This window comes from Cricetulus griseus, chromosome 9 (assembly GCF_003668045.3).
Source record: "Cricetulus griseus strain 17A/GY chromosome 9, alternate assembly CriGri-PICRH-1.0, whole genome shotgun sequence".
In the NCBI taxonomy this organism is placed as follows: domain Eukaryota; kingdom Metazoa; phylum Chordata; class Mammalia; order Rodentia; family Cricetidae; genus Cricetulus; species Cricetulus griseus.
Genome location: NC_048602.1, coordinates 8,987,030 through 8,999,428, shown reverse-complemented (window position 1 = coordinate 8,999,428; position 12,399 = coordinate 8,987,030). Strand labels below are relative to the sequence as shown.

General features: G+C 41.9%; 1 protein-coding gene across 1 annotated transcript in view; it reads left to right on the top strand.

Moving 5' to 3' along the window:
- Positions 1-11,415, top strand: part of LOC100765441 (cytochrome P450 2B1) — a 24,236-nt gene extending 12,821 nt beyond the window's left edge. The window contains exon 9 of the mRNA XM_027430405.2: positions 10,846-11,415. Coding sequence (XP_027286206.1) covers positions 10,846-11,027 — 182 coding nt within the window. The 3' untranslated portion in view covers positions 11,028-11,415. The remainder of the gene's footprint in view (positions 1-10,845) is intronic.
- Positions 11,416-12,399: the final 984 nt, after the last annotated feature.

Sequence of the window (12,399 nt, the reverse complement as noted above, 5' to 3'; positions counted from 1 at the left end):
TCTTTAGAAAGGGCAACGATCAAAATAACCCACCAGTCCTTTTCAAGTGGCTTCATACCCATCCACTGTGTCGCTTTTCCTGTTAGACCTCTGTTTATCTTTCCTTTTTCTAGTATTATTAAAAATATTTTTTCCTCATACTATATATAGGGATTGCAGTTTCCCCCTTCTCCTATTCCACCCCACCTCCCCTGCCCTCTGGATCCACCCCTCTCTGTCTCTCATTACAAAAGTCCAGGCTGCTAAGAGATAACGATCAAACCTGACAAAATAAAATATAAGGCAAAACAAAACCATCACATTGAAGATTTACAGTGCAAACCATTAGAAGCAAAAGCGCCCAAGAGCCACTCAGTCACACACTCAGGAATCCCATGAAACACTAAAGTGAACGCTATAACATAGAGGCACAGACCCCTGCAGGCACTGTGCGTGCTCTTTCCGTCCCTGTGAGCTCGTGTGAGCCACGCTCAGGTCATTCAGAGGGGCCTTGTTCTCTTGTGTCTTCCATCTCCCTGGCTCTTATATTCTTTCTGCTTCCTCGTCCTCGGGGATCCGTCTGAGGGGATGCATTTGGCCAGGACATCCCATTCAGAGCTCTGTATTCCAAGATTTCTCTCTCTGTGAAATGTCTGGCTGAGGTTTACTGAACTGTTCCCATCTGCTGCAGAAGGAAGCTTCTCTGATGATGGCTGAATACGGAAGGCACTGATCTATGAGGATAGCAGAATATCTTTAGGAGTCATTTTATTGTTTCTTTTTGTTGTTGTTGTTGTTTTATACCAGTAACATTTGGTTATAGCCCATGTCTCTGGGCTGTTTTGTCTCTGGTTCTTTGTAACCCAATCAGTGTCACACATTCAAAGAAGACAATGGATATTTATCCTACATTATGCACTGTTGAATGAACCCTGGCATATCTTGCATTGTTCATCAAAGTTTTTGCATCTGGGTTGGTGTGTACACTTCTCTTTTAATCGACTGTAGCATACCTTCCTATACCAAAGACACTAGAACATGGCGGTGAAGTTCTGTGTAGGCACAGCTCCATGTTTCCAAGCTTAATGAGTTGTGTAGGCGTTGTCGTCATCAATGGGGCTTTTGTTCTCAGTCTGTGGAGAGCAACCTATTGGGTTTTCCATGGGACCTCTTTTGCCAACAACTCAATTGAATGTAACCAAGTCATGGTACTAGATGCTTCATTAGTGACAAGGCTATGTCTCCCACATTATTTGGAGACTTCATTAGGAGTGGCTTCTTATAGTTTAGGAAGTTTCCCCTGCACTAGGTTTCCATACCAGCCCTCAATATCCCTCAATTCTAGCTGTCTCTTCCTACATTCTATCCCTTCAAGCCATTTCTCCTCCCTGCCTGATCCCCTCTGATGCCCCTAGTCCACCCATGAAATCTATTTCATTTTCCCCTCCAGGGAGATTCATGTATCCCTCCTAGTCCCATTGTCTGTATCTAACCTTTCTGGGTCTATGGATGGTAGCTTGGTTATCATTTATTTAATGGCTAATATCCACATATAAGTGAATACATACATGTCTATCTTTCTCAGTCTAGGTTACCTCACTCAGGGTTTTTCCCTAGTTCCATCCATTTACTGCAAGTTTCACGATGTTGTTTGTTTAAACAGCTGAATAATACTCCATTGTATAAATGCATCACATTTTCTTCAGTCTTTTGTTGAGGAACGTGTAGGTTGTTTCCAGGTTCTGGCTATTATGAATAGAGCAGCAATGACCGTGGCTGAGCAAGTGTCCTTGTGGTAGGATGAAGTGTCTTTTGGGTTTGTGCCCAAGATGGTATAGCTGGATCTTGAGGTAGATAGGTTCCTATCTACCTTCTGAGGAACTGCCACACTGATTTCCATAGTGGCTGTATAAGTTTGCCCTCCCACTGGCAATGGAGGAGTGTTCCCCTTACTCTACATCCTCGACAGCACCAACTGTCACTTGTTTTCCTGATCTGAGCTATTCTGACAGGTAAGACGGAATCCCAAAGTCATTTGATTTACATTTCCCTGATGGCTAAGGGTGTTGAACACTTCTTTGAGTGTTTATTAGTTATTTGAGTTCACTCTATTGAGAAATCTGTCTATATCTGTGCCCAATTTTTAAATTGAACTATCTCTTTTTATATCAAAATTTTTTGTTGTTGTTGTTTTCGTTTTTCGAGACAGGGTTTCTCTGTGTGGCTTTGGAGCCTATCCTGGCACTCGCTCTGGAGACCAGGCTGGCCTCGAACTCACAGAGATCCGCCTGCCTCTGCCTCCCGAGTGCTGGGATTAAAGGTGAGTACCACCAATGCCCGGCTATATCTAAATTCTTGAGTTTTTTTTATACTTTGGATATTAGTACACTGTTGGATGTGAAGATGGTAAAAAATATTTCCCCTTCTGTAGGCTGCCACTTTGTCCAAATGATGATGCCCTTTGCCTTGCAAAAGCTTTTCAGTTTCATGAGGTCCCACTTATTAATTGTTGATCTCAGTGTCTGTGCTATTGTATTCTGTTAAGGAAGTCTTCACCTGTGCCAATGAGTTCAAAGCTATTCCCCACTTTCTCCTCAATCAGGTTCAGTGTATCTGGTTTTATGTTGAGGTCTTTGATCCATTTGGAGTTGAGTTTTGTGCAGGATGATAATTATGGATCTATTTGCATTCTTCTAAATTCAGTCATCCAATTTGACCAGCACCATTTGTTAGGGATGCTGTCTTTTTTTCCCCCAATGTGTATTTCTGGCTTCTTTATCAAATACCACATGTCCATAGGTGTGTGATTTATGTCTGAGTCTTCAATTTGATTCCATTGATCACTGTGTCTGTTTTTATGTCTATAAAATGCTGGTTTTTAAATTACTGTAGCTCTGTAGTACAACTTGAAATCAGAAAGTGAGACATCTGGCAATTATACTATTGTTCAGGATTGTTTTAGCTATCGTGTGTGTGTGTGTGTGTGTGTGTGTGTGTGTGTGTGTGTGTGTGTGTGTGTGTTTCTATATTAAACTGTAGAATGCTTTCAAAAGGGATGACTTTTTTACTATGTTAAACCACCTGATTCATCAGCATGGGAGATCTTTCCATCTTCTGATATCTTCTTCAATTTCTTTCCTCAAACACTTGACATTTCTATTGTACAAGCTTGGTTCACTTGGTTAGAGTTACCCAAGAATTTTGTATTATTTGAAGCCATTGTGAAAGGTGGTGTTTCCCTGATTTCTTCCTCAGTCCATTTGTCATTTGTACATAGGAGGGCTACTGGGTTTTGTGAGTCAGTTTTGTATCGAGCTATTTTGCTAAAAGTGTTTATTAGCTGTAGGAATTTCCCGGTGGAATTTTTGTATGGGTTACTTATAAATTATATATTATAATATCATCTGAAAATAAAGATACTTTGACTTCTTCCTTTCCAAATTGTATGCACTTGATCTCCTTTAGTTGTCTTATTTTTCTATCTAAGACTTCAAGAACGCATTTGAATATGTGTAGAGATAGTAGACAACCTTTTCTTGTTCTGATTTTTTGTGGAATTGCTTTGAATTCATCACTATTTAATTTGATGTTGGCTGTAGGCTTGCTGTAAACTGCCTTATTGTATTTCACTATGTCCCTTGTAGCTCTAATCTCTCCAGGCCTTTATCATGAAGGGGCATTGGATATTGTCAAAGTGCATCTAGTGAGATGACCATGTGGGTTTTCTTTCTTTCAGTTTGTTTTTTTTGTTGTTGTTGTTGCATACATTTATTAATGTTTCTTACATTGAACCATTCCTGCATCTCCAGGAAGAAGCCTACTTGTTCATGGTGGATACTCTTTTTCATGTGTCCTTGGATTCGTTTTGCAAGCATTTTATTGAGTATTTTTTCATCAATGAGAAAAATTGTCCTGTAGTACTCTTTCTTTGTGCAGTCTTTATGGTTTAGGTATCAGGGTAACTATGGCCTTATAAAATGAAATGGGCAATGTTCCTTCTGTTTCTATTTTGTGGAATAATTTGGGGGAGTAGTCACATGAACTCTTCTTTGAAAGTCTGGTTGAATTCTGTGCTAAAGCTACCTGTCCCTGTGGTTTTGGGGGTAGGAAGGTGGGGGGACATTCAGTGACTGCTTCTATTTCACTAGGAATTGTAGGTCTGTTTCAATTCCAATCTTATCTTGATTTAACTTTGGCAAGTCACATCTATGGAGAAAAATTTTCCACTTCTATTGGATTTTCCCATGTGGTGGAATGAAAGTTTTTTAAGTATGTCCTTAAAATTGTCCGTATCTATTGGATTTTCCCATGTGGTGGAATACAAGTTTTTAAGTATGTCCTTAAAATTCTCCTGATTCCCTCAGTGTCCATTATCTCTCCCTTTTTACTTCTGATTTTGCTAATTTGGATATTCTCTTTCTACCTTTTAATTTGGATAAGGGTTTGTCGATGTTATTGATTTTCTCAAAGAACCAATTCTTTGTTGCATTGGTTTTTGTATTGTTCTCTTTGTTTCTATTTTATTTATTTCCATCTATTCATTTTGGACGTGACTTCTTTTTGTCCCAGAACAGTGGTTCTTACACTTTCTAAAGCCATGACTGTTTAACACAGTTCCTCGTGTTGTGATGACTCCCAATCTGACAATTATTTTGTTGTTACTTCATGACTATGATTTATCTACTGTCATGAATCATAATGTAAATATCTGATATGTAGGACAGTACTGACCCACAGGTTAAGAACTGCTGTTCTAAAGTGTTCAGATGTGCTATTACGTTGCTAGAATGAGATCATTTCAGTGTGTGTGTGTGTGTGTGTGTGTGTGTGTGGCAGATCGTGCTATGAACTTGACTCTTAACACTACTTACACCGTGTCCCATAAGTTTGGGGATGCTGGGTATTCATTTTCATTGGATTCAAGAAAGTCTTTGATTCCTTCCTTTATTTTGGTCTTGATCCATTTTCATCCAGTGGAGAGTTGTCCAGATTCCATGAGTTTTATGCTTTCTGTTGTTCTTGTTGAAATCCAGTTGTAATCCATGGTGGTCTGATAGGATGTATGGTGTTATTTCAGTATTGCTGTATCTGTTGAGACTTACTTTGTGACAGAGTATGTGGTCAATTTTGGAGAAAGTCCTATGTGGTGCTGACAAAAAGGTATATTCTTCTGAATTTGGGTGATATATTCTGCAAATACCTGCTAGGTCCATTTGATTTATAATATCACTTAGCTCCAACATTTGTTTGGTTTTTGTCTGGATGACCTGTCTGTTGATGGGAGTGGAGTATTGAATTCTCCCAATATCAGTGGAGTATTGAATGCACTCCCAATAAGTGCAAGGGTCAATCTGAGATTTAATCTACAGTGTTTCTTTCACAGACTTGGGTGTCCTTGTGTTTGGGGCATAGATGTTAAGAATTGAAACGTCCTCTTGGTGTATTTTTCTTTCCATGAGTATGTAGCACCTGTTACGATAAATCTTTCCACCAGAAGCAACCGGAGCCCTACTGCCACGTGGGTGGTCTCCGCCAGCCGCCCAAGTTCTGCCTGCCGAGTGGATGGACAAATATTACAGAGACTTATATTAGGTTCAAATGCTGCTTGGCCAATGACTAGGATTCTCATCTGCTAGCTCAGTCTTAATTATCATAAATCTATATATTTTATAAGACTTATCTTATGGGACACCTTCCATTGGTGTCCTCTCTTGCCATTAGATCACATCATGGTGCTGGATGATGCGAAGGGGAAAAGGGGGTACTTCCTGGTTGTCCTTCCTTAAATATGAGTCTTCCTGCTATGTCACTTCCTGCCTGGATCACCACTTCTTACTACATTTCCCAGAATCCTCCTCGACTCCTAGTCCTGTCTAACTTGATGCCTCATTGGCCAAACAGTACTTTATTTATCATCCAGTAAGACAAACACATACACAGAAGCACTTGCCCCATCAAGCACCCCTCCCTATGTCTTCTGATTGGTGTGAAATCTATTTTGTTAGCTATTAAATGGATACATGAGTTTGCTTCTTAGGTCCTTTTCCTTGAAATAACTTTTTTGAGCTCTTTACCTTGAGGTAATGTCTATCCTTGATGTTCAAGTGTTTTTCTTAGATGCAACAGGAGGATGGATCTACTTTTTGCATCCAATCTGTTAGTCTTTTTTTTTAAATTGGGAAATTGAAACCACTGATATTGAGTGATATCAATGACCAATGATTGTTGATTCCTCTTATTTTGTTGTTGTTAATTTTGCTGTTGTTGTTGGTGGTGTGTGTTCTATTTCCCTTCTTTTGATTTTACCAGTCTGGATTATTTATTCCCTGTGTTCTCTTATCTGTAGTTAATCTTTTCAGATGGGAGTTTTTCTTCTAGCACTTTCTGCAGGGCTAGATTTTTTAAAAGATAAATATTGTTTAAATTAGACTTCATTATCAAATATCTTATTTTCTCTATCTAAAGTGATTGAAAGTTTATTGGGTATAGGCATCTGTGGTGACATATGTGGTCTCTTTGAGTCTGTAGCACATCTGTATGGGCCCTTCTGACTTTTAGAGCTTCCATTGAGAAGTCAGGTGTAATTCTAATAGGTTTTCCTCTATATGTTAACTTGGTCATTTTTCCCTTGCAACTTTTAACATTCTTTCTCTCTTCCATACATTTAGTGTTTTGATTATTATCTGATAAAGGGACTTTCTCTTCTGGTCCAATCTATTTGGGGTTCTGTATGCTTTTTGTACCTTTATGGACATCTCCTTTACATTAGGAAAATTTTCTTCTTTAATATTGCTGAAAATATTTTCTGATTTTTTGAGTTGGGATTCTCCTTCTTCTATCCTAATATTCTTATGTTTGGTCTTTTCATAGTATTGCAGATGTTCTGGATGTTTTGTGTCAAGAGTTTTTAAAAATTTAACATTTTCTTTGTCTGATGTATCCATTTCTTCTCTCATATCTTCAATGCCTGAGATTCTTTCTTCCATCTATTGTGTTTTGTTGGTGAAGTTATCTTGTGTAGTTCCTGTTTGATTTCCTAAGTTTTTTATTTCCAGAATTCCACCAATTTGGGTTTTCTTTATTGATTCTCTTTGCCTTATCAGGCTTTGAATTATCTTCTTTTTCTTTCCACTGTTTGTTTTTTCCTTTAGTGAGTTATTCATTTCCTCCCATTCATTGTGTTTTCCTAGATTTCTTTAAGGGATTTATTCATTACCTCTTTAAGGACCTCTATCATCTTTATAAGGGGATTATAACATAGTTTCTTGGGCTCCAGCTATGTTGGAATGCTCAGGGTCAGCTGTAGTAAAATTTCTGGGCTCTAGTAGAGACATATTGTCCTGGCTGTTAATGATTGTGTTTTTATATTGGCATCCAGGAACCTGGGGAGGGGGTGATCATAGTTCTAGGTGCTGATATCTGGCTTTGTCTTTGTGGTGTGAATGTTTTGTTTCTTGGTCTCTGTTTCCTCCCTTGGCTTTAGGTGAGCATGCAGACTGTGTTGCCTAGTAGGAAATTATCTGTGGGTTTGTTTCCCTGGCCATGGGAGCTGGTGTGCTCCCATGGAGTGCCTGCTGGTGTTGGGGGCAGGGATAATGGGATGCTTTGGAGGAAGGTAGTTTGGAGGAGATCATTGTGGTTCGTTGGGCATGGGGTCAGGGGGGGAATGGAGAACACGCCATGCATTCTTCTCCAGAGCATGGGATGAGACCCGGCAGTGGTGAATCGGGAACAGCAGAAGGAGAGAGTGAATCCTCTGTCAGCCTACCTGCTTCCTTGGCAGGAGGGACCTTTGTGTTAGTAAGGGGTGTCTTCTGGGGAAGACCTGGGGGATCCACAGGAGCTGGGGTAGGGGAAAGTTTTCCATTGCAGTGTTGGGGTGAAGCTGGGCATTGGGCCTTGGGAAACAGAGAGAGGTAAAGATCTGCAGTCAGCCTCCCCATTCCCTGGCAGGAGTGGCCTATGGGTTAGCCGAGAGAGTGCAAATTAACTTTCTTAAGAAACAATGGCAAAAACAAATGTCATCATGTGTGAACTGCCATGAGCTTGGGAGGGTCTTGGGTAAGGGATGCATTTATCTGTGAGCACTGGTGACATGGGGCATGTCTTGACACACTTGGCTCACTTTCTTGTTAAATTGTAAGAGACATCAAACTTATTAGTATTCATTTGAGCCAAGAAACCAGCCATGATGGATATATCCTGGAAGTATGGAGTTTCAAAACTCATCAGTACAGTCCACGGTGTAGACAACAGGAGGCTGGGCATGGACTCACAGCCTGATGGGTGACCGCTCTGCTTTTCCCTAACTTGGCCATGCTGAAGTAGTTGTCAGCCTGGGGTAGGCCAACTGCTCTGAGTACAGATTTCTTCTTCATCAGAAGAATATAACCTAAAATTACAGTGTGCTTTAGTTGCCTGCTGTGTGTGGTTGGTTTGTTACATATAGAAGCTTCCTCAGTCAAATTTAATCCAGATTAATGGACTCTATGGGATGTAAACATGGAAATTTTGTGTTCAAGTTTCTTATTTTTTGAAACAAGGGAGGTTCTAGAAACAATTCCTTAGCCTTTAGTGCCACTCTCCTCATACTAGGGTTGGAACCCATGGCTTGGTGTTACTGTGTTAAGCAAGTTCTCTTCAATAGAGCCCATATCCCCAGTCTTATCCTTGTGCATTTTAGAAGATGTTCTCCTGCTGAGCCTGTGTAGCCTCATCCCCCTCCCTGAGGGATTTTAGGCAAGTGCTCTCCTCCTGAGCCATGCCTCATCCTGGAATTGTCTATTCTTGAGTGCCAAGTGACTTCAGTGACCCAGGGCTCAGTCCTGCTCCGTGAACAGTCCCAAGTCTAGAAAGGCAGGAATGTGGAGAAAAGGGTCAGAGACAAATAGACAGTAGAGGGCTAAGGACATTGAAACACATTGCAAGAAAGAGAGGTAATGGGGAATTAACAATACGGAGCCAGGTAAAAATACAAGGGATTTTAATAGGGAAAAGCCTTACTTACAGAGCGACTTAGCCAGCTGGCGAGCAGCAGTCTGTACAGCAAGCCAAAAGTGAAACCAAAAGCAGAAACCCGCCACCTGAATGTCCCTCACTCTACATCACCCTGACCATGCCCTCGCAGACATGGTCAGGCACACCTGTAGCCAGCTCCTAAGCAGGCGGGGCCACAGCATCCCCTACAGAGAGGCACACGGAGAGACACAAGGAAGCTACATTAGGAGGAGATATGAGGTAGGATTCAAAGAGTGCACATGAGACAGAAGAGAAGGCAGGGAACTGGAGGTGGAGGAATGAGACAAGAAGAGAGGAAGGGGAGAGAGAGGGAACGGCCAGATAGACACAACTAGCAGTAGGCTAAGGAACATGAGGGAAGACCCGGAAGGAACAGGTGGCAAGGTGTCCTTAGACAGAGAAAGGGGAGGGGTTAAGATGCTATCTGGGAAGTTTAGAAAGACACAAGTGGGTGGAATAGATCAAAAGGCACACAGTGGAGATAGTTACAGGTTCAGGTAGGCTGCCATTATCAGAGAGAGAGAACGAGAGAAAGAGGTAGCCAGAGACATGAATAGTGTTTCTTAATGGCCGCTCCAGGCTTGGGGAATTTGTGCTGAGAGTGAGATGAGCTACTAAAAGTTGCTCTGCAAAAATCTGGGTCACAAAACCAGTCTAGTTGGACCATCTCAGAGAGCTACTCCATGGACTTCTGAGCTCATGTCACCTAAATTCTGGAAAGGACGTTTCCAAAGGGATAGGGTACTTTCCCTAAATACTCCCACACAGGCACAGGCTCCCAACATCTGGAGGGCACAGCAGTTGCTGTGAAATCCCTCCTACACCCAAGCAGCCAGCTGAAGGTTATAAATCTCCGAGGTACAGGGCAGGTGTGTTGCCTGTGCCTGGATTTTCAGGCTCCCACTCCTCTGTGGTGCTCAATGCCTGAGGTGACAAACCACCTGGGCTCCTTGTTACACCTCTGAGAATCCAGGTGGGTGCCAGAGGCCCCTCACCGTGTGACCCTGCCCATTCTCAATTGTGTGTCTGGGAACTTGTTGAGATTTATTGATTTCAAGTTGAAGAAGCAAAGGGGGCAGAGAATAAGAAAAAAGGTAAGAGTAGGAATAAATGAGGAAGAGACAGCTATTGCTATGTAGTCCATCATCTTCTTGCTGCAGTCTCCCGAGTGTTGCTCTTACAGGCACGTGCCTCCATGTCTGGCTCATATCCGACCCTTACCACAATGCAGTTGTTAATCTAGGAGTTAAGAAAACTAAAAACTCCAGGGCAGCCCAATGAGATGGGTACCAATCCCCTCACATGAGATAGGAGGGACACTAAAGACTAAAGACATTGCACAATACATGTGGACACTTGCACGCTTTGTTACTACTCTAAGTGGGGTCTTACAGTTCTGGATCAAGGGACACTGATAATCTAATAAAAGCCAGAAAACTGTCAGAAATGACCATGAGACACCCAGCAACAATTTCTCTGGGGTTTTATGATTGACTTATTACATATGTGTTTGCATGCATATACTTGTGTGCTGTGCTGTTTGTGTGTGTTTACGCCAGAAGACAGACTGTGGGGGTTGGTTCTCTCCTTTCAGCATGTGGATTCAGGGGATTGCACTCATGTCCTCAGGATTGATGGCAGGCTCCTTTCCATGCTAAGACATTGGCGCTGGCTCTTGAACCAGTTCTTTAAGGTTTTGGGAATCTCTTAACATTGTCACTTGAATTACAGGTTAAGAGTCAAACATTCTTCATTGCAATGGCCAGGGTTGTCTGGGTTTAGGGATGGGACAGCCGGAAGGTTGTATACAGCCCTGGTGCTCACATGGCTCATTATCTGTGCCCACAGGAAAGCGCATTTGTCTTGGAGAAGGCATCGCCCGCAATGAATTGTTCCTTTTCTTCACCACCATCCTCCAGAACTTCTCCTTGTCCAGTCCCGTGGATCCTAAGGACATTGACCTCAGTCCCAAGGAGAATGGCTTTGGCAGAGTGCCCCCAACATATAAGATCTGCTTCTTGGCCCGATGACTGGCCCAATGACTGAGATGGTTGGGTGTCCCCACTCCCGTTGAGAATGTCCCTAGCTCTCTGAGTCTAAGAGAACTGTTGGAAACCAGGCCGTAGGTCACTGCTCACATTCTGCCACCTTACTGCAGCTTCTCCAAAAAAACACCAGTGTGTTCTTCTGCCCTGTGAATGGTACTGGCAAAATCAATCAAGAGATTGTGTCAACAGAGAGATTTCTGGAGGCCACATCTCATACAGAGTCACTCCCCTATCGCTCTCAACAGCCACAGTCCCCACGTATCAGCTTGAGGTGCACCTGAAGTCATCTAATGGACTCTGTTTGTGATCTGAATTCTGCTTCTATGAATTTGCCTAATATGTATTGTTCACATAAACAGAATCATATGCTTTGTGACCTTTTGTGTCTGGTGTCTTTTAGTTACTCAAGAAGAACAAGGTAATATGCTTTCATATGTTTCCATCATGGTTTTCCAGAGGCCTCCGCAGCCCATAGACCCTGAACTCTGTAATTCTGAACACAGACCTCAGGTTCCCATACGATCTCACAAGAATCACAATAATGGCTTCATTAGTTAGGGTTCTCCAAAGGAACTGGAATGACAGAATCAATCTGTCTGTCTGTCTGCCTGCCTATCTATCTGCCTATCTGTCTATCTATCCATCTATCTATCATCTATCTATGGGATTTATTAGACTGGCTTACAGGCTGTGCAATGTTAGTGCATCGATGACTGTCCCATAATGAAAAGGCTGAGAGAATTGGATATTTTTTTTTTCACGCAAGAGTCTGTAAGCTTCAGCTGTCCCCACATGGTGCCACAGTCCTGGAAGATGCCTGGAGAGCTGATGGTTTTCAGTCTCTGTTGAAATCCAGAAGAATTTGGATTTCATGCCAGACCCAATAACAGGTTAGATGAACTTGAGTGAGAGCAGGCAGGCAGCCAAAAATCCTTTCCTTCTGCCCTGGATCCAGTTCATTTTAGGCTGTCTGTTTTTGCCTCTTTGTCTCCTATTTCTAGATAGAGATAGGATTTATATGAGAGTAAAATAATTTCAGTCTGTCTGTCTGTATGTGTTTCTCTGTCTGTCTCTTGCCCCTCTCTCTATTCTTTCTCTGATACTATGTGATCAGTGATAAGTTCCCATATCAAAGGGATAGCCCAAACTACCAAAGAATTTCAACCTAGGAACTAAATGATGAGTTTTATCATGCGACAGCCCGACTCCTGGTACCAACTTTCTGCCTTGGTTGCTTTCTCTGTCAATGTGGCTAAATATCTGTTCAGAAGCAAATGGAAGAATAGATTTATTTGGGGTCAGTTTCAGAGAGAAATGCAGGGCGGCTGAGCCTCTAGGTTTGCTGTAGGAGCAT